The sequence below is a fragment of the Benincasa hispida genome, chromosome 2 (assembly GCF_009727055.1).
Source record: "Benincasa hispida cultivar B227 chromosome 2, ASM972705v1, whole genome shotgun sequence".
Taxonomy (NCBI): Eukaryota; Viridiplantae; Streptophyta; class Magnoliopsida; order Cucurbitales; family Cucurbitaceae; genus Benincasa; species Benincasa hispida.
In genome coordinates this window covers 4,129,646-4,152,114 of record NC_052350.1, presented here as the reverse complement: position 1 = coordinate 4,152,114, position 22,469 = coordinate 4,129,646, and the positions used below count along the sequence as shown (strand labels likewise).

General features: G+C 28.8%; 1 protein-coding gene across 1 annotated transcript; it reads right to left on the bottom strand.

Moving 5' to 3' along the window:
* Window positions 1–7,107: 7,107 nt before the first annotated feature.
* Window positions 7,108–10,734, bottom strand: LOC120070557 (cation transporter HKT8-like). Its single transcript, XM_039022350.1, has 3 exons — window positions 9,710–10,734; window positions 8,724–8,963; window positions 7,108–7,306 (listed from the first exon to the last, which is right to left on the bottom strand). The coding sequence occupies exons 1-3, from the start codon at window positions 10,732–10,734 to the stop codon at window positions 7,108–7,110; spliced, it is 1,464 nt and encodes a 487-aa protein (XP_038878278.1).
* Between the last annotated feature and the right edge of the window lie 11,735 nt (window positions 10,735–22,469).

Genomic DNA, 22,469 nt, shown 5'->3' with positions numbered 1-22,469 from the left:
AGTATTTTAGGGTATTTTACAGGTCTGTAATGGCCAGTAGTTGCTTCTGCTGTCCCAAGACGGCCTTAATCTTCGCTTTTCATAGTTTACAGGTCTGTAATCTTCGCTTGTCTTTCCATCAAACTTCTCGATTTTGTATCTGGTTGTTTCCATTCTCGATCTTCAAGATTGATTTATCTGATTCGAAGTATCCAAGAATTCAAATCTTGGATCTGTCTTGAACTGTTCACTGAGCTCTGATACCACTTGTTGTCCCAGACAACTAAGATCTTTTCTTCACAGTCACAAATTACTTAGAATTAACGGTTAAGTACAATTCAAGAGTTAGGAGATACTGTATGCTAAGGCTTCAAAATTCTTATGTCGTTTACCTGATGGCAGCTCAATTGTGTAGACGAAGCTCCAAAGAATAGACGATAGTTCAATTATGTAAACAATAGAATGAAGCACTAGACGATTGTGTAGATGACAGTTGATTAGAGCTAAACGATCGTATAGACGATTGGATGCAGAGTCAAACGATTGTGTACACGATGCGATTGGAATTACACGATCGTGTAAACGATACTTAAGTAAATGCTAGACGATCGTAGAGTAAGAAAGAAAGAACGCAAGTGTTTAAGTGGTTCGGCCAAAGGCCTATGTCCATTGTACAAATTGGGAGGGTCTCTTTTATTACTTCTTCCTCAAAGTTATTACCGAACGAATGCCTTGCTCTCTCTCTTTTTCTTACGTTCTTCTCACATTTGTTTTTCTTTATATACACAGGCGCTCAAGGTCAACGATGAAGCTTTGGGGTTACAACAACATAATAGAAAGAAATTGACAACGTTTCAACTGCCTGCAATATTGTTTTCTTGTCTTTGATTCTTTCTGTAACACTATCCAAGATGGGAATTATTGACATCTACCACCCATCTTGGAGGAGAGTATTAGAGGATTTAGTTTAGATTTTGTATTTGGTTAGTTTGTTATGGAAGATTTTGTTTTTTGTTTAGATTTTTTGTTAATTTTCTTGTATATATAGAATACTTTCCTCGCAAAGTAATACACAGAAGATTACAAATTTATCTCTTAAATCCTCACTTTGTTGCTCTACATCCAAATTATTATATAATGTCATTTTGAATGCGACAAAGCTCTCTATTATTGTTATTAGTATTTTACAGGTTATCATCATGCCATATCTCTGACATCATTTTAAGAGGAGAAGTAAACAAAATTGTTGTTTTGAATCAATTTCAATGGTTGAAGGGTTAAAATGAGAATTGTCATATGATAAGGGTTTAATTGAAACATATTATAAAGTTCAACAGCATATATAATAGAAACGAGTCACTTTTGCTATGTGTACCACATGATTTTGCAAAGCACCATCATGTCACTTCTCCAACTAAAAGAAAAAGTTAATGGAACTTCTTCAATAATAATAATAATAATAATAATATAAAAGTAATTTTGAAACAAGTTTAAAATTTAAAGGTAAATGTGAAACTTTTGGAAGCTTAAGGATAATATTATAGATATGGGTCGACCATATAAATGGTCAAAATACGATGGTATTTTTGAAGAATAACCAAAACTATTTAAGTTTAGAAAAATGGCCAAATAACTAAATCTACAACATTTTAAAATCTACAAATGGATGGATACCCCTCAAGTCAAATCCATCTTATTATGTTATATTTTAAAAACAAATCTAATAAATTAAAAACAATATATCACAAAAAACTACCCGATCAAAAACTTTGGAAAATACATCTAAATTCATACAATAGAACAAACTTGAAAAAATGTTTTTTTTTTTTTTCAAAAAAAAGAATACATGGAAGATTCATGTCAAAAGGTGTACAGTATAAGTATGACAAGCAACAAACACTCTGAAGCTGCTAAAATATTTGTTTGAGTCATACAAGTACAATGTATTAAAAAAGAAACCCTATGGATATCTTGAATTTAACTGCTGAAATTTTTGTTTAAGTCATGGAATATAATGTACTAAAAAAGAAACCCTACGGATACCTTCAACTTAATTGCTAAAATCTTTATTTGAGTCATGGACAAACACTATACTGAAAGAAAAAAAAAAAAAAAAGGAAAAAAAAGTGAGGGTTGGGGATAAACACTTTTGGAGAGCTTTAAAAACTTGAAACTTTAAGTATTTCAACCAATAACTTTTGTAGGTAACATGATCGATTGACTCAAAAGCTTAAGTGATGGATGAGGGTAAATTTGATTATATCAATTGACCCAAAAGCTGATAGGTGAAGGTAAATTTAATTACATCATCTAACACGCTAATTACGAATATTCATTAAGTTTCACACTCGGACTCTAAGTAATAGTTATTAGATACTTGCTACTCATAAACAATTAAAATATTTGTCATATTTTGACACACATACTAAAAATAATTTAAATATTCGTTAGAATAAGCCATGTAAATACCTTGTAATACCTATAATCTTCATTATCAAGCAATGTCCCTTCAGAGAACACTTGCTTAACCTATTAAGCAAATACAGCGTATATATAAAAATAAATGATATAATCCCCTCTACCTGGATAACTTAATTTCCTCTACCTGTATAATGTTCCTAGTAAAATATAACAAAATACACGGTATTCATTTGTAAATATTATATATAAATTGAAAAATAACTTTCTCTACCTGGATTTCTTAATCCAAGCAGCTGAAAACTCGGTGGAGTTTTCGATTAGCTACTGATTGAGATGACATTATTTAAATTTCTATATTTTTCGCAACAATTATTCCTCAATCTTATGATAACTAACACGTGCCAATAACTACACACTGCCCTTCCCTCACATGAGAAATCGTGAAAATTTTTCATGTTTATTGACTTTTGAGAGGGATTGCCTCATATTCTTGCAATTGATGGTTGCAATCCCTTTCATAGGTAGCTTCTTTCGTTAGAGTTTGAAAGTTGTCATCCACACTCTTCGTTCCCCTATTTTTGCATGTTTCAAGATGTGTGAATAATTTGTTTAAAGAATTTCCCAACTTTCATCCATGTACAACTTGACATTTACAACCCCCCAATCGTAGGATTATTATGCACAAACATTCGTGCAACTTGAAGGCATAGAATGTTATTGATGTTGCAAATAAACAATTGAATGTAGCAAGGTTACAAAGGTTGCTAGATACATATTAAATCTTGAAAAATGTAATTGAATTTATGAAAAGACTAGATTTCATAAATGAAAAATAAGATTTAAAAGGGTGGAAAATGAAATTTCAAAACCAAAATTTAGGTCTTATTTTGTAACCATTTTGTTTTTTCGTTTTTGATTTTGAAAATGAAGCTTATAGACATTAGTTTCACCTTCAAATTTCTTCATTTGTTATCTACATTTTATCAATAATTTAAAAAATCAATCCAAAATTTAGAAACTAAAAAAAAAAAAAGCTTTTATAAAGTTGTTTTATTTTTGGAATTCGGTTAAGAATTCAACCATTATATTTAAAAAAGGCGCAAGCATTTATAAGAAAAATAAACTTAATTTTCAAAAACAAAAACAAAAAACGAAATGGTTACTAAACTAGATCTTAGGGGATGAGATTTGGGATCATAGTTACCATAAATCGTAGATTGTTTCTACCAACATAAATGGAGGGGTAAAATTGGAGGAAAAAAATGTTGGATGAAGGACCTTGTATTTTCGGTGGAAATTTTTCATTGAAATATATATTTTTTTGGTCATTTTTCAACTATTATATTTGAGAAAGATGTAAATCATTTTAAGGAAGGGAGGAAAATAGGTTTAATTTTTAAAAATCAAAATAAAAAACGAAAAGATTAACCATGGACGTGAGGGGATGAGATTTGTGATTACAGTTCCCATAAATCGTGGATTGTTTCTACCAGCATTAATAGAGGAGTAAAGATGGAAGGAAAAAAAATGTGGGATGAAGGGCCCTGTATTTTCGGAGGACATTTTTCAATGAAATAGATTTTTTTGGGGTCATTTTTCAAGATGAGCCCATATTTGTGGCCATGGAATTAGAGGCCCAATAAATACACCGAAGCCACGTTCCCAAAGCATGGGAGCCGAAACTGAAAGCCTGCCAATTTGATACTTTCTTAAAATCCAATATATATATTTTAAATTTTTTCTACTGGGCTACAAATCTAATATATAATTGAAACTTAATATTTAGAAAATATTTCATATTTTTATTTTTATTTATTCTTATAATTACTTTAATCAATACATGAATGGACTAGTTATAAAATGGACAAAATAGGTTATTAATATCAGGTTTGTAGTCATGCAAAAAGAGGAATAAAAAAAAAAAAAAAACTCTAGCCCATGATTTAAAATAGAAAATGTAAAATATGTATGGATACACCTGATACACACTTGATATACTTGATACATCTACTACACCTGATATACTTGATATACACTTGATACATTTGATATTTTTGATACACTTGATATCTCTTGATACACTACTAATGTACACTAGATACATTTGATACACACGATATATTTGATATGCATTTTATATATTCGATACACCTAATACACTTGATATACCTGATACACACTTGATACACTACTAATGTACACTTGATACACTTGAACTAAAATAATACACTTAGATTTTCTTTTTTTTTTTTAAAAAAAAAAAAAAAAAACTTGAACTTCTTCTTCTTTGAAAGTAGCTGACTCTCCCCCCTCCCCCCTCCCCCAATATCTCTCTTTAAACAACAATATTGCTCCACACGATCTGCCACCAACCATCGCTCCATCTCTCTGCGCTTACCTCCATCGACCACCACACGACCGGTCATCGATTGCCCGTTGTTGATTGTCGGTTTTCTCTTTCTCTCTCTATTTTTCTTTCCCCTAACATCTCTCTTTCACCAACTTCACACCATTTGTCGTCGACTACTGCTCCATCTCTCCATCACTTACCTCTGTCAACCACGGTACATCCAGTCACCGATCACCGGTCACCACTTTTTTCTCCCTATCAATTAATTATTTAGGGATTTATGTAATAAAAAATAATTAGAAGTTCATAATCGGTAAACCAAGAAATTGTTTATGGATTGTATATTTGTCATATTTGCAAAATTTGAAAAGTGAAAGTCATAATTGCTAAACCCTAAACTTAATTTACTATCCAATACAATTTCCCTATATGAATTTTATACTCTAAACCTTCGAATTTTCACATTTCAAATTTCTTTATCATATTTATAATATTATATTTAAAAAATAATATAGCTAGAATTAGTGGCGAATCCAGAATTTCAAGTAGGGGCACAAATATATATAAGAATATAACCCATGAACTTCTAGATTTATGCTTATATATAGCTCTTAAATTTTTAAAAAGTATCTTATACGTTTATGAACATTCTTATTTTTTGTTTAATAGATTCTCAAAATATCAAATTTGCATCTAATATGACTGTTCCATATTTGAAAATATTAAAAAATTAAATATTATATTAGACATATTTTAAAAATTAACATATGAATTAGTTACAAAATTAAAAGTTTAAGGTTTAAATAGACAATTATTTTTTGTCTTATAAAATGATTGCTTTTTAAAATATTTTTAGGATTTCTGAGATCATATAAAATTCAAGTCATTTATAGATTTATTAGACATTTTTAAGGGGCTAGAGTCAAATTTATAAGTTAGAGATTTATTAGTCATAATTTTTAAAATTTAAGAACTAAATTTGTAATTTACCTGTCGAAAATGTACTTATATAATATATTTTTATTTAGTAATACTAATTACAAAATTATTATAAACTTTTATAGAATTCAAGTAGATACATAAGAAAAAAAATAAAATAATGCAATCTATTTTTGTAAAATAATTTCATAATGATCTCAAAATATTTATATATACAAAAAATATGCAAAGCTAAAAATAAAAAACTTGGCAAAGGCAAACTTCGAACTTCCGTCTGGATATAAACAAATTTATATATTGTTAATGTAAAGAAATTTTATATTTAATGAAAAATAATATACTTAAATGTAGAACGTCTCTGGCTAGAACTAAAATTATCATTTAAAATAATTAAAATAAAAAAGACTACTATAATACAATTAAGTCATATGATAATTAACAAGTTTTTTAGACATGACACGACGGTAAATCTTCAATTACTTTTGCAGAAACAATTCATAAAGATGAAACTACTGGTTCCAGTTTTGTTTTGTTTTTTTTTTCCCTTTCATGTTAGATTTAATAATTACTATTATTATACTTATTAAAATTAAATCACATTGTTTGAAGAGATTTGTGAAGAAATTCGATTAGTTGAATTTGAACTTTGCATTTGTATTAGTTTTAGTATAGTGAGTACAATCTCTAATATTTGTTCGACTTTTGAACTTGATAATCTTGTTGGAGAGTCGACCTTTGGACTTGTTGATTCGGTTGAATCAATCTCTGGCTTGTTGATTGTCTTGGATTGACCTTAAAGCTTTAGGAGAGTTGTATTTATAAGATCTTTAAAACTTTAACATTTTGGAATCTCTAGAGGTTTGACATTCAATTCTTCCAACCCTCCAAAATGAAGGGGTAAGACCCTTATTTATAGAGGTTGCCCCATGGAAATATGGGCTTCAGTTTAGTTACTCTTGAGTTTGGGCTAAACTTGGCTTTGACCCAAATTTCCACCATGGGTTTGAATTGGGTTGGACTTTGGATTCAAGTGACTTTAATTACTCAATCCGATTCAATTTATAATTTTCTCAATGAGTTTGAACTTTCGTTGTGATGACGTGATAACTTGTGACTAGTGAAAATTTCTCATTCAACACGCATCTTCCCATTCTTTTTTAGTTCAAGCATCTCTCAATTAATACTGAATCTATGCGAATAAGGTCTTTTGTACATTAAGTAAATTATTTCAATATCTTTGAAAGTATAAAGATTAAAATAAGATAAATACAAAACTTTATCAAACTAATTTATAATAAAAAAATTAGATAAATTTCGGCGAACATGAATAAATAAATTTAGCATAAATCTAAAATGTCCGATCCATAGATTGAAGGTTCAAATCTCTTATAGGTAAAAAGAAAAAAAAAAAAAAAAAGTTAGACAAGTTTCCAAGCTTTTCCACCATCCATGTTAAATTTTTTAAGTCTTCCAAAGATCATGACGAAAATCAATACTATTTTGCCTTCATTACTCCATTTTGCTGAAAATCCATACCATTTATCAACGCAATCATTTTGGGGATGGAGTTGCCGTTTGCAGCTATACCCCGTTGTGAATCCCACGTTTCCATAAGCACTGCCAAACATACATATAAATATATTACTTTTTTAAACTTCAAATTTCAATTAAATTATTACTATACGTTCATAATCAAGAAATCTGTAATTTGAAATTTTATTTCAAGGTAGATATGTGAGTATTTTAATGTCCTTTTTAACACTATAATTTCGAGTTTGATTTCAATGTAATCTAATCCCATGTTGAGACCAAACTTCACAAATCGATTTATATTGTCCTACTATTTTAGTAAATAGTTTTCGTTTTTGCGAGATAATTATCTGTTTGGATAACTATATTAGTTAGATCTACTGAATTTTAGAGTTGAGTAAAAAAAAAAAAGAAGACGTGGAAATTTTTTTTCTAATTAATAAAACGACATAATTTAGGAATGATTTTTATTACAGAGCAATAAATATGACTGAAATTAAAACTCAATACAAAAGTCCTACCAGGACAACTATATGGGAACCAAATTTATTATTTGGCCATATGCATACTAACAAAACCATATTAGTTTTTAAAAGATTTTACACATTTTGTGTTTACATATTTCGATATAAAAAAAACGAGAATATAAATTATGTAACTGCAGAAAATGACTTAATTTACAAGCTACCATACAATTTCAACTTAAATTTGATACCGCCCACCCAGGAAAAAAAAGATAAAATTAAAAAAGAAAAAAAAAAACCCAAACTTTTAGATTTAGTTTCTATTTAGTCAAGTTTTTAAACACTTTTAGGTCCAATTTCGTAATTATTTAGTTTTTTTTTTTAATTTTGTTTTTAAAATTAAACCTATAAACATTAACTTTTTTTTTTTTTTCCCTTTGTTATCTACTTTTTACTAATGATTTAAAAAATCAAGCTAAAATTTGAAAACTAAAAACAGTAGCTTTTAAGAATTTGTTTTTGTTTTTAAAATTTAACAAAGAAATAAACCATTGTACACGATAAAGATATAAATCATTGTAAAAAATAGGAGGAAATATACCTAATTTTTAAAAACCAAAAATAAAAAACGAAATGGTAATCAAATGAGGCTTAAAGTTTTTAAGTTTTGTGTTAGATTTGAATTTAGTCCAATGCTACCGTTTATCATTGAAATTTAAATTTTATTTGAATTTCAGTGAAAAGACATAAAAAAAAAAAAGAGTCAAAGATGAAATTAAATTTTCAAAAATAGAAAGATAAGGAAAATTATTTACACAAAATAGTAAAATTTAATCTTCTTTAATAGAGGTTGATAGAAGTCTATCAATGTCTATTAGTGATAAGAACTTATAGAAGTCTATCATTAATATTATATAATAGACATTGATAGAAGTCTATCAATATTTTTTTTTACTATTTCTATAAATAGTTTGACATTTTTTCGATGCATAAAAATTTCTAAAAAAAAATGAAGTGAGAATGAAAGGTATAAGGGTTACCTAATAACTTCAAGCACAATATTCAAAGCACTGAAATTGATTGGATCTTCAATCATCTTTTTCCTCTCAATTATGCAAATAATAATGATGAAGATGACAAGATAAGAGAGCTGTGAGAACAATAAATTTTGTAGAGCTTTTGCTTTTCTTGTTCTTCTTCTTTTTTGCAGAGGTTGAAGATGATCTTCTAGTTCTTGCTTCTCTTTCAATGGAAGAAAAGATGTATATGCAGGAAGATACCTATAAATTAAGTTCAAATATCCAAAACCATTATTATAAATATATAAATACACACAAAATCATGTAATTGTAGAAATTTCAAAGATAAAATATAAGAATAATTTTTGTGGTTTCAAGTAATTAATACTTATAATTTTAATTTAAGAATACTATTTGTTTATATTTTTTTTTTTGTGGTTAGAATTAGAAATGGTAATTAATGTTGACCGTTTGAAATAATGGAGAAAGGTTAGGTTTATTACTATTTTATGTTTTGTCATTTTTACTTTTTAGTAATTTTTTTTTTTTATGAAACAATGATTAGTTAATAATTTGAACGGTTGTTTTTCTTCATTAAGAAACCTTAATCCATTCAAACAATAATTCCTATAAAATCCGTGTTTTCTTTAATAAAGAGAAATCCAACTTCTAATCTTGTTATAATATTAAGGATTATTGCATACCTAATTACAGCCCTACTTTTCCTAATTTTGAACTCATTGATTATTGTTTAATTAAAACACTATTTTTTTCTCTTACAAACAAAATCTGATTATAGTTAGTTATTATAGAGAAAAAAATTATTCAATAGTTTATTTATTTATTTTTTTTTGACAATTATTGGATTTGAATATAAATTCGAAATACTTTTGCAGTTTTTTCTTATGGATCCAAATAGAAAGTCAACCACATTATGACAGTCTCTTTGAATAATTTCACGTGTGTGAGAGAGATAGAGGGGGAGGGAGGAGGAGAGAAAGACTTACATCATAACAACGAACATAATCAAGATGGTAGGAGAGAGCGTTGAAAGATCGACAATAGTTTCTCCAGAATGTCTAGAATTTGTGCTCAAAAATAGAATACCAACAACTTTTTGATAAGAATTCAGTCCACTCAAACCATTGGAATTCCATTCCATCGGACATATCAATATAAATTGAATCAAAATGAAACCAAAAACTGTCCCAACCAAAAGGCAAGAATGAAGGCTAGGAAGCAAATGAAGGTATCCAATCTCTTCACTATTCTTCAACAAATAATCAGCTTTGAATTGATGATCATCATCTTTACTAAATTTCCCAATAACCCAAATGCAAAGCCTTAAGCAAGATGGGTACAAAGTATTACCAAGTAAAATTTGAGGGATTAAGATTAGAAGAAGACCTGAATTCTCATTAAACACAATCATGTTTTCATTTGTTGGGATATAACCACAACTAGCTAAGGTAGAAACACAAGTGAAGAATGAAAAAGTGACCAAATTTATGCCTTTTTCCTTGAGGATTTCTTTGGCAAAACTTGAAATGAAAATGAAGTAAATGGCAATCATTCCAATGCCAACAATATGAGTTATCAGAAGATAACCCAAAACTACCAAACTCAAGAATTTGATTAAACTCAAAGATTCAAAACTCTCAACACTACTTCTAATCTGGTTTGGAGTTTGGAGGTTACCATTAAATAATTTTCTCAAATGAAGTCCAACCATTGAAGTAAAAATCTCACCTCCTATAAACATAAGGATTGTTAAGATAATGAGTTGGGAATTGGAGAAAACTTCCATTTCAATTGATGACATGCTTGAAACAGTTGAGGCTGACACTGAAGTGTAGAATAAATCTAACTTTGTAGGTTGAAAAGAAGGATATGTTGAAGGTTTTAAAATCATCAAAAGTAGAAATCCAAATGAAGAGATGAAGATGAAATAGAAGAATTGAATCCAAAATGGGTTCATTCTTAGAAGAAAGAAGATTGAGTTTCTCGCTCTCGATAGAATCAAAGTCTTCATATTTGTTTAGACAATTAAGCTAGACTTTGAGAGGATGGTAGTGTCTAGTTATTAATGGTGAATTTTGGTAAAAGAAAAAGTCTTGAAAATTGTAGCTGGTGAAAGGTATGTTCTTTTTTAACAAAGAAAAGGAAAAGGATCTCAAGAAAGTTCAAATTTTTTCAATTTTCATAATTGAATCTCTTGTTGGGTCTATTGGCTATATATTAGAAGAGAGAAATCTCATTTCTAAAAGGAATAGGAAAAAGTCTCATGACTTCCTATTTCTAAAAGGAATATGAATGATTTTTTACTTCTAAAACAAATCAAAAAGATTTGAAATTTCAAAAATAAAGCAAACTAGAAAATTGGATGTTTAAAATGTGATTTTTTTTTTAAATCTTTAGTATGATTTTCTTTAATCGCATTTAAGTAATTAAGAAATCACAAAAAACGATTTAAAGATATTTTACAAAGAATTAACTCCTAATTTAGCGAAACTCTCTCTGGCTCTCTTAGTGGCGATTTTTGGAGTTTTCCAAATCAATGACTTATTTAGAAATTGAGGGCAGCAATATATATATATATATATATATTATAATATAGCATAATTACAATTGGTAGCATTTTTAAAAATAATAACAAAGTAAAAATTATAAATATAGACAAGTCTATTAATGATAGACTTTTATACTCTTACTAGTGATATGGTCTATTATTGATAGACTATTTAAATTTGGCTATATTTGTAATTTTTCTTACATTATGTTATATCTGTTAATACTTTGGGTCTAATATCTATATATTTGCAATTGTCCCTATAATATAATATAACATAATACTTTTTTGTCGTGAGATTTGAACCAGAGGACATTATCGACTTTATATAGTTTGCAAATTCTCCTATCAAGAAAGTGGTGAAACTCAAGCTAGAAAATATATCCTATGCCCTAATTAAGTATGAGAAAATGAGAGTTTGAGCCAAGATCCAAACTAACTTGCTCAATTGAGGTCGAGACTAGCCCTCCCCACTTGAAGAATTGGGCATGCTCCACGTATTTGGCCTTTAGGAAGAGAATAGTTTTGATGAACGAAACGCTAAATATGTGCCTTAGTCCATTTCACTTGAGACTCAACCTAATATGGCTCAAGAACCCTTATTTAGATTTCCTAGATTAGAACTTTCTTATAAATACATCATTATAATTTCAAGAGAACTATGTTCCTTCTCATTCCCAAAACTCTTACTACAATTAAAAACCTCTTACAGACTTAGGCATCAAAGGCATTATAACAAGTATCACATTGATGTCCAGATTCTTCTCATCTTGCATATCACGTTTTCTTTGAATTATAAATTTATCGTTGATGTGATGTGAAGATTAGGTACATTCTTCCACGTCCAAATTTTGGCATCAACACTTTTAAACTTAGGAAGTCAAGTAGTCTATTGGAAAGTATCTTGAAATTTATCGGGAAGTTATTTTTGTCAAGTCTAAAAGAATATAGTTTAATTGGCATAAAGTTTATATTTTCAATTTTAAGATTAGGAAAACAATTCTTGTATCCCACATATTATATGAAAATAAATAAATTGTTTTTGTAAAAAGTAAAAGAAAAGGGAAAAAATTATTTATATCGATATTTAATGTTTAATTTATGTGTTGTTTTATTATCAAAACAATTAATTTAACTTTAATTCAACTATAATTAACATGATCTTTCTCCTAAGAGGTCGGAGATTTAAATCTTCACCTGCCAAAAATGTGTTGTTTTGTTAATTTATAAGAATTAAAATTTCAAACGGTTGAACTTCAAAATATATAATAACGATTAAGATAATAATAATGGAAGATGCTGACTTATATTCAAAGTTTGTCTCCAACCACCCGACTCGTAATGTGAAATATTTCTTTTGAAAATGGTTTGCCACGTGGCATGGTAGCCTAAAGTGGATTCATGACTTGTCACACTACACGTGGCTGTCCTTTCTTCACCAATTTAATAATTAAAGAGAAAAAAAAAACAATTTAAACCTCTCAAATTTGATTTTTTTTTTCAATCAAATTTCTAATTTTATATTCGAGAGCAGCAAAATCAAACACATCGTTGACATAGGAGTGTGCTATAAATTACAAAATATTTAGTTTGAAATTTCTCTGTCCTAATTATATTAAAAAAACATTTTATATTCGAGAAAACATATTTTAATCCTTTTACTTCAAAAATATTATCTTCATTCTTATTTTACATTGTATAGAGATATACACTTACTATTTATTATTATTTTAAGGCCATTGCTTTAATAGTTCACTTACCAATAATTAGAAATTATTGAACGATTTCCATCGCCAATTTCTCGTACATATATATAAATAAAAGTTAAAACCAAAATTTTAATATGAAGTAGTTATGAATGAGCCAAAAAATAAAATAAAATAAATTAAAAAAATTTAAAGATAATTAAGAGCGTTTGGTTTAAATTTTATAGAGTGGTAAAAAGAATTTTCTACTAATGAAAAGTCTCTATTTAAGCTGTCAATATTTAAAATTAGTTTAGAAAATCCTAAAAACAAATGAACACACTTAAATTGTTTTTTATCAGTACTAAGCTAATTATTTGCGTTGTTTACTTTAAAAAAAATAATTTTTCTTCCCAAAGTTTTTGTACATATAGAAGAGTTTTTTTAATTAACATACTAATTTTGTTCATTTTAATCTTTCTATTTTTAAATTTCTAGTTTTAATCTATATATTTTGAATAAATTTTAAATTTGATTACTCGAAATTAATATTTATCAAAATTTATCAAATAATAATAATATATTTCATACAAAAAAATACTAAATATGTTTTCAAAATGTATTTGGAAAATGTTAATAGATAAGAAAAAAATCTAAAAAACTCACAATAAATCAGCAATATAGACTTAATTTAAGATTTATTAAAAATATAAAAACTAAAAATTAAACATCGAAAGTAAATAGACATAATTTTTTTTTTAAATATGATGACCAAAATAGTATTTTAAGCAACAAAATTTCATTGAACTTTTCCAAAGTTTATAAATTAGTATATACATTTCAATTCAAAATTTTTCAAGATTTATAATATATATTTTTTTCAGTTCAAGATTTGAAATGTCTTCTGGCTGATTGGCGTAACTCCACTCTACTGTATTTTTATTCCATAAAAATTTTGATTTTTTCGCAAATTGAGTGTGTTTTTATTTTGACCTTTTTCCCTTTTAAACTAAGCGTGGTTATTTTATTTTATTTTTTATACTAAGCGTGATTTTTGGTTTTTCTTTTTCCAAAATTAATTTTCCCCCAAAGAAAACCACTTTTTTGTTTTGTTTTGTTTTGTTTTTTTTTTTTTTTTTAATACTAAGCATGATTTTAATTTTAATTTTCTTTTTATTTAAACTAGGCGTGTTTCTGTTTTTGTTTTTTTTTTTTTAATCTTTTTTAAACTAAAACGTGATTATTTCTCCAAAGATAGTTTGTGTAAAGATACAGGGTGTAGGTTAGTAAATGTACTAAATTTTTCCAATTAGGTCGACACAATCTTAGTATCCTCGTCATAACCCACTTCTGATAATCAATAAGCATGAGAGAAGATACAAGGGCAGGAGAAAAGGCCATGAGTTACAAAAAAAACACAAAGTTAATGGCAATAAAAGAAGGATTATAATCCTTACCGAGCTTAGATTTATAAGACCAACAACCGATGTATGCGTGCGAATATCTTCCAAAAGTTTGGCAATGCTATTAAATGTATTCGACAAGGTTTGACCGTTACGTTCGTTCTAGACCATCTATAGAGTAGCAGTGATAGAGTTGAAAATCACAATGGACTTTTTAAACTTGAGGCTATTTTCACAAGCCATCTTGCAAAGATCTCAAAATTTGAGCCACTGTGTAAAGTAGTGTTGAGTTGAGCTTGTAATCTTGCCCAAAGTAGAGCTGTGAATTGGCAACCAAAAAATATGTGATCCATATCATCGGTATTGTGTTAGCACAAAATGCACTAATTAGGGTTTAAGTTGTATTCGTGTAATCTCTTATGGAGTACTTCCATGGTCGTTATGCTATCGTGCAATATGATCCATATGAAGAATTTACATTTCTTTGGGGGTGGAGGCCTTCAATAAGTTATTGAAAACTCTTTCATTGAAGATCGGAGCATCTCTGAGAATAGGGTGGGAAAGATTAATTTTGATGGAGGAAACAGATAAAGCTCGCCCTATTTTTTACAAGTTTCCAAATGGGTTTATCTTTTCCTTGTTTATATCTGGATGAGGAAAGGATCTTTTGGCCATCTCCCAAGCCTGAAACTCTCGGTCACGCAGAATCCTACGAGGTTGAATGTTCCCAATCATTTAGATCAAGTCTCCATATGTCTTAGACATATGAGAGAGCAAAAAAGTCAGGAAAACTTTCCTCCAAAGAGCAACGTGTATTCCAAATGCCCTTCCAAAAAGAAATTTAAGCTTTACTGCTAGGTGGAGGGAGTCGACTATGAGAAGACTTTCTCGCATATTGCCATGCTTAAGTCTATCCGGATCCTCCTATCCATTGCCTCATATTATGACTATGAAATTTGGCAAATGGATGTTAAGACTGCTTTTCTGAATGACAATCTTGAGGAAACCATTTACATGGTGTTGCTCGAGGGATTCATAACCTAAGGTCAAGAGCAAAAGGTTTGCAAGCTTAATCGGTCAATTTATGGATTGAAACGAGCATCTCGATCTTGGAACATAAAGTTTGATACTGCGATCAAATCTTCTGGCTTTGATCAAAATGTTTATGAGCCTTGTGTATATAAGAAGATCATCAATAGTTTAGTAGTTTTTCTAATGTTACATGTAGATGATATCCTACTCATTGGAAATGGTGTAGGTTTACTGACTGCAATTAAGAACTAACTAGCGATCCAATTCTAAATGAAAGATTTGAAAGAGGCTCACTTTGTTCTGGGGATTCAAATCTTTCGAGATCGAAAGAACAAAATGCTAGCACTGTCTCAGACATCGTATATTGACAAGATGATTGTCAAATATTCGATGGAGAACTCCAAGAAGGGCTTATTGCCTTTTAGAAATAGAGTTACATTGTCTAAGGAACAGTGTCCTAAGACACTTCAAGAGGGGAGATGAGACGGATCCCCTATGCATCTGTTGTGGGCAGCTTGGTGTATGCATCTGTTGTGGGCAGCTTGGTGTATGCGATGTTATGTATTAGACCTAACATCTGCTATGCAGTAGGGATAATTAGTAGATATCAATCTAGATTACTGGACAACCGTTAAGAACATCCTCAAGTATCTACGGAGAATGAGGGACTACATGCTAGTATATAGTTCTAAGGATTTGATCCATATGGGATACATGGACTCTGATTTTCAGACTGATAGGAATTCTAAAAAATCTACATCAAGATCAGTGTTCACTCTTAATAGAGGGGCAGTAGTATGGCGAAGCACCAAGCAAGGGTGCATTGCTGACTCTACCATGGAGGCTGAGTATGTAGCGGCTTGTGAAGCTACCAAGGAAGCCGTTTGGCTCAATAAATTCTTAACTGATATGGAAGTTGTTCCAGACAAGTCAAAGCCCATCGCACTTTATTGTGATAATAGTGGTGTTGTGACTAATTCCCGAGAACCTAGGAGTCATAAGCACGACAAGCGTATAGAGTAGAAATATCATTTCATCCGAGAGATTGTGCATCGAGGGGACGTGATTGTCACATTAATAGCTTCGGAGCACAACGTTGTTGATCCTTTTCAAAGGCCCTCATGGCTACAGTATTTGAGGGTCACATGCAAAATATGGATCTATGGGACAGGCCACGTTTGGACAAGGGCAGGTGGGAGATATTGTACTGAGTGTGTTATGCCCTAGTTTATTATTTGTGTACTTTGTATTTTGATTATATTGTACACCACACTAGCTTTAGGTCAAGTGGGAGATTGTTGGGGTTGATGCCCTAAATCTTGCAGGGTTCTATAGTTTATAAACATTGTTGAACAAACTCATTATGTGTTTAATAAAATATTTGATATTTTATTCATTGTCTATAAAATATCAAATATTTTAGTTGCATTAACCACAAATCAATAAACTAACATGCGAGGTTATCTTTGTAACTTAAACATGTATGTGGAGACATACGGGTGGATCATGTTTAAGTATATGTTTAAGTAATAACTCAAATGGTCTGTAGTAGATGGATAAGGTTGGGTACCTTATCCTGGTGACACTATGAGTATGACTCATTTTATAGGTGTTACAATTGTTGTAAAGTGTTACAAATAATCTGATCCTGATCATTCATGTATTAGACATGCGAGCGGGGATATTCTATATAAAAAAGGTTGTATAAGACCGGACCACGAAATGTTTAGTCTCATTATATAAAACCGTTCATAATAGAGACTTACATTTCACCAGAATGACCATAGGTAACATGACTTGAATCCTGAGTGAGTTGTGAACTCCTGCTTATGAGAGTGGTCCTTTGATTTCTATGAGTGAGAGTAGCCAGATTGCCGATTCAATAGGTCTACCATTTTGGGGATTCGTCTAATTGGAGAGCTGAGAACACATCTACACAAGATGGAATTTACTCCTTCCCCGAGGCAGAGATAAGTAGATAAATTGCTCCCTTAAGAGCTAATTCTGGGTCTTGAACAATGTGACGCCTCACCATCTCCTGGCCTAAGAGGAGTTTAGTCATAGTAGGACTATGATCTATTGTTCATTAGAAGGATCAGTGGTATTTAAGGAGTTAGATGAAACCACAGGGGTAAAACGATAATTATGAAGGGTCATCATACTGTTGATTGGTTATATCCAATGGACATAGAAATATATTTGTAGTACAAAGAGTGCAGCTGTCGGCCTTTAGTGGAGTACCCGACAGTTAACGGATGGTGAATAATGTAATTAAAGAGTTCCATTAATTATTCATGTACCGTTGGAGTTTCAAGCTACAGGTCCATGAGGTCTTCTTAGTAGCTCAATAGGATTTAGTTGAGAATCAATTTTTGGATTAATTTGAATTGTTCAAATTAATAGAGGGATTTAATTATATATGATATAATTAAATTGATTCAATTATATGTGATATTATTGTCATAATGTATTTGATACATTATAGCTTAATTGGAGGAAATAAATATTTGAATGAGATTCAAATATATTTTCTATGAATGAGATTCATTGTTGTTAAATTTAATATAAATATGATTTATATTAAATGTCATATAATAAAGAAAAGAAACTATAGTTTATATTGTATGTGATACAATATTAGAACTATAGGTTATATGTTATATTTGATGTAACATATAATTTATTATATATATAGTATGATAAGTTAGTTATCATATTTATTTATATTATATTATTATTATTTGAATAATAAGGAATGGAGTTACAAGTCCCTTCTCCATCTTTTCTCTCCACCCACATTAGTGGGGTGGTTATGTTTTTATGGCAAGGAGAATAAAAGAAAATCGTTTTCTTCTTCTCTATTGTTGTTGTTGAACGATTGAGAGAAAGAAATTACGTTCTGTGGATTTTGTGTTCTTGATATAGTTCTCAATCTTCTTCCTCCTCTATCTTAAATCTTTTCTCTCTTAACCAAAATAGTTAGAGCCCATAACTCCTGGATTCTCACCTTGAGAATACCAAAGTTTCATTGTGGTAGTTTTCGGGTTTTTGTTCGAGGCTTTATCTTGAAGAAGGTCTTAGAAGTTTGTGATACGTACAAGGGAGATCGTGAAGAAAAGGTTTTACAAAGGTGATGTTTCTTGAAACAATTTCTTGTAAAGCATGTTGTAATTTAGACTTTAAATGCATATCTTATTGTCTGTTTACTATAACTTTGTATTCAATAATTAATGGAATTTGGTCGATCCACTTTCACTCAAGGTTCTCCTCATACGAGTTTCTTTATAAAATACTAACATCACTATTCAATAATTTTCTTCAAAAAACGACTTGAAAAACTTAATGACAAAGGTGTTACATGCAACGACATTTGAGAAGTTAATACACAACATTTGTATGTGACAACCAAGAGTATCAAGTGATGTTTTCATGAGGGGAGTAAATGTGCTATCTTTTATCCTTGAATATGATTTTGTCCTAATGGGTTTTCCTAGCAAGATTTGTAGTGAGGCAGTTATTAAAGTATATGAATGATGTACTCTTTTTCTTTTACTAAGTTTTTATCCCATTGAGTTTTTCCTAGTAAGGCTTTAACGAGATATTTTATATACTATGGATTCTAAGGGAGAGTATTATAAATGTAATATTGTAGATATCCATAACTTAGTTATGTTACATCACACCCCTAACCTTCATAGGGTACCCAATCCCATAACCTCCCCCATCAATTTTTTTACTTTGTAACATACAATCCACTATGCCCTATAAATAGAACTGTAAGGTGCCTTTGTACATGACACCTCAATGTTCTTATGTTTGCTCTTCTTTTCTATCTATTTTGTAACAATTTAGACTTGTATGGCATTATGTTAGGGGCTTTTTTATTTTAAAAATACAGGCTTTTATTTCTTGTAAATGATTGTAGGTCATAATTGTTTTAAAAAAAATTAAAATAATTTATAAAATATCAATAAACATAATGATATTATATTTTTCGTGTTAGATTTATCCCAAATTTCATTTTTTTCCCTTCCTCTTTTTGAGTTGTTATATATTATTGAGGGATGAATTTTGACTTGGTAGGATAAAACCAAAAATCAAGATAAAATGAGATAAAGATAAGATTTGATCTAACTTGCCAAAAATTAAGAAAAATCGATATCCTAATCCTAGGAGGTTTAAATTAAACCTTAGGTCAAATCTCCAATAAATACGTCATTATGCCTCTATATGAGGTAACTTAAAACGTTTGATTTCTTCTCAATTATTTAATTCTCTTATTAATTTAGGCATTAGAGTCATTTTTCTTTGTTTTGCAGGACCTCTCTTCCCCAAATTACAAATTTATTGTCGTTGTCACATATAGCTTAGGTAAATTAAAAGTTGGCATCGACATAATTTATTTTTTCAAGCTTTTAATTATCATTTTCATAAAATTGTAAGAATGCCGATAGTTCAAATTTTGTGTGTGTGTGGAGTAACTTAGAGCCAAATTCTTAAAATCATATTTAATTACTCTTTGACATTTTAATGCAAAAAAATTATAAATACTTCTAATAAAAGGAAATGTTTCCCTTTTTAAAAATATTAGTTAAAAAGCACCTGCGATGTGGTTAAATTTTGTTGGAATTTAATTTTTTACGGTAGAATTTGAATATTGAATGAATATATATATCATTTAGTTTGAATAATTTGACATAAATTTATTAATGAAAAAAATTAGTACTAAAACTATATGTATTTTGTTTTAGGTTAATTTACCCTGAAAATAAAATAGACATGTTAAAAATCTTTAGAATATTTTTAAGGTGAAATATAAATAGTTGTCTAAAAAAGGTGAAATATTAATATAAACGGTGAATGAATATACTTCTCGCTAAGTGCCTTAAAGTTAAAAATAATGGAAGAGATAGAAAAATACAAAAAAATAATAGTAGTAGTAATAATAAGGATATAACTAAAATACATGAAATGAAAGATATATTAAAATTTTTAAAGGGACAGCATAATAAAGTATTAAAAAAATATATTATATATACACTTAAAATTAAAAGAATGAAACAAAAAGGAATGGTTTAGATACATTTTTTTTTTCTTCTATATATATATCTAAAAGAAATTGAACATTCATAAAATAAGAGGGAAACACTCCAAATAATTATCAAGTTATATTATTTTACACGCATTTTCAAATAAATTATTGATAAATTAGTATATCTTCTTAACATAAAAAATAAAATTATTTAGATACATAAATTTGTTTTCAAAGATTTGAACATTCATAAAATGTAAAAGTAATACATATATTGAAGTGAAAATTAAAAAACAAAAAAAAAACCCTTACTTGAAATTCAGTGAATTGGGAAAAATTTAAAGAAAAAAAAAAAATACAGCAACCAATTACTTGTTTCTTTTTAGATTTTTTTTTTTTAAGATAAAAACGTTCAGAAAAGTAATAAACACAACCAGTAAACTTATCGCCTATATATATATATATATATGGAAAAAATAATTTTTTATAAAAAGGGAAAAAAAGAAAAAAAAGAAGCCTTCTTTTGATATTTTTTCACTATCAAACGTTAAAAGAAAAAAGCATATTGATTAAAAAATATATATAAATAAATAAAAAGAGTTTGTTAAGAACAAAAGATTTATTTAGGTATAGAATCTTGTTTTTAAAATTTAAAGATTTTAAAATTTTAAAAATAAAAAACAAGTTTAGAAATTAAAAGAATGTCTTTCTTTAATCACTATGCATATTCTTTAAGATTTGAGCGAACAACTTATAAATTTTTAGTACTCTATTCAAAATCAAAGAAATTTAGTTGTATGTTTTTTATTTTTAAAATTTTAAACCTATAAATTTTAAGAATAAGATTCTATACCTAAATAAATCTTTTATTCTTAACAAACTCGAGGGACCTTTTTAAATATAAAAAAAATATTTAAAAATATTTAAAATTTATAACAAAAAGTTTCAAAAGTACAAAGTATTTTTTGAACTTTTTATTATAAGTGTCAATATTTTAGGATTTTTCTAGTTATAAGAATTTTCCTTTTAGGACACATTCATTAAAAATTCAATACAAAAAAAAAATTCTTAATATGAATTTAGTCATTTGAACAAAAATAAAAAAGAAATACTACGACCAAATACTTTTTTTTTAGAATTTTTTTCTAGAGAAACGTTCACAAAAAGTAATAAATAAACCCACTAAATTTATCACCTAAGGCCTTAATGAGGCTAACCTACCATACTCAATTCATGAAAGTTTTAAATATTTTTTAAATAATATTTTCTCAAATTCTTTTGATTTAATTCTACGTTTTTAAATTACTTTCATCTAGCCTGGATCTTTTGCTGGAATTATTTAGTTACAGAGTCAAATGACATCTTCCGCCTATCTCAATCATATTGAATCAAGTGATGGGACAAATACAACACAACCGTTACTTCAAAAAATGTGGTGGAAAAATGGTTTTCCATTTATGCCAACAACATGAAACCAAACCTACAAAAGAATCAACAATTTTTTACTAAAAAATCAAGATTGGTGGCTACAATGACACAAATATCAAATAAAGAAGAGCTCAATATTATTCTTCAATAAATTTCGTCTCCATCCACTACCAGTCAAGAAGAAAATACATCCAATATTCAAGAAAGATGTGACAACGAATTTACAAATTTTATGCGTCACATCCACACGCCAACTCAATCCACTAATCCAAATAAGTAGACGACAAAATCCAATTGAAGACAAAATGTTGTATGCGTGTCAAACTTTAGTTTCAATGTATTGTACAAATGTTTGGTTTTTAGACTTTAGGTGTCATGTGTCCTATAACGTGTCCACCCAATGTAATGCATAATAAGCTTACTATCTCTATAAAGAGGGTGTAGTATGAATCTAGGGACACAAGTTTTTCCTTCGACAAGTTTTTTTCTTCCGCATCTTTTTAGTTTTTGCCTTAGAGAGAAAATCAAGAGAACCTGTACCTTGGTTTATAAAATAAAAAAGTTCTTCATTTCTCCCAAACAATTCAAGTATTCATATTTCCAATACCTATTTTATTT

Bases quoted from the DNA above. Each gene is read 5' to 3' on its own strand.
- LOC120070557 (XM_039022350.1), bottom strand. From the start codon at position 10,734: ATGAAGACTTTGATTCTATCGAGAGCGAGAAACTCAATCTTCTTTCTT. The intron at 8,964-9,709 runs GTAAGTCTTTCT...CTTAATTTATAG, and splicing joins ATTATGTTCGTTGTTATGAT to GTATCTTCCTGCATATACAT. The intron at 7,307-8,723 runs GTAACCCTTATA...TATGTTTGGCAG, and splicing joins ATTGTGCTTGAAGTTATTAG to TGCTTATGGAAACGTGGGAT.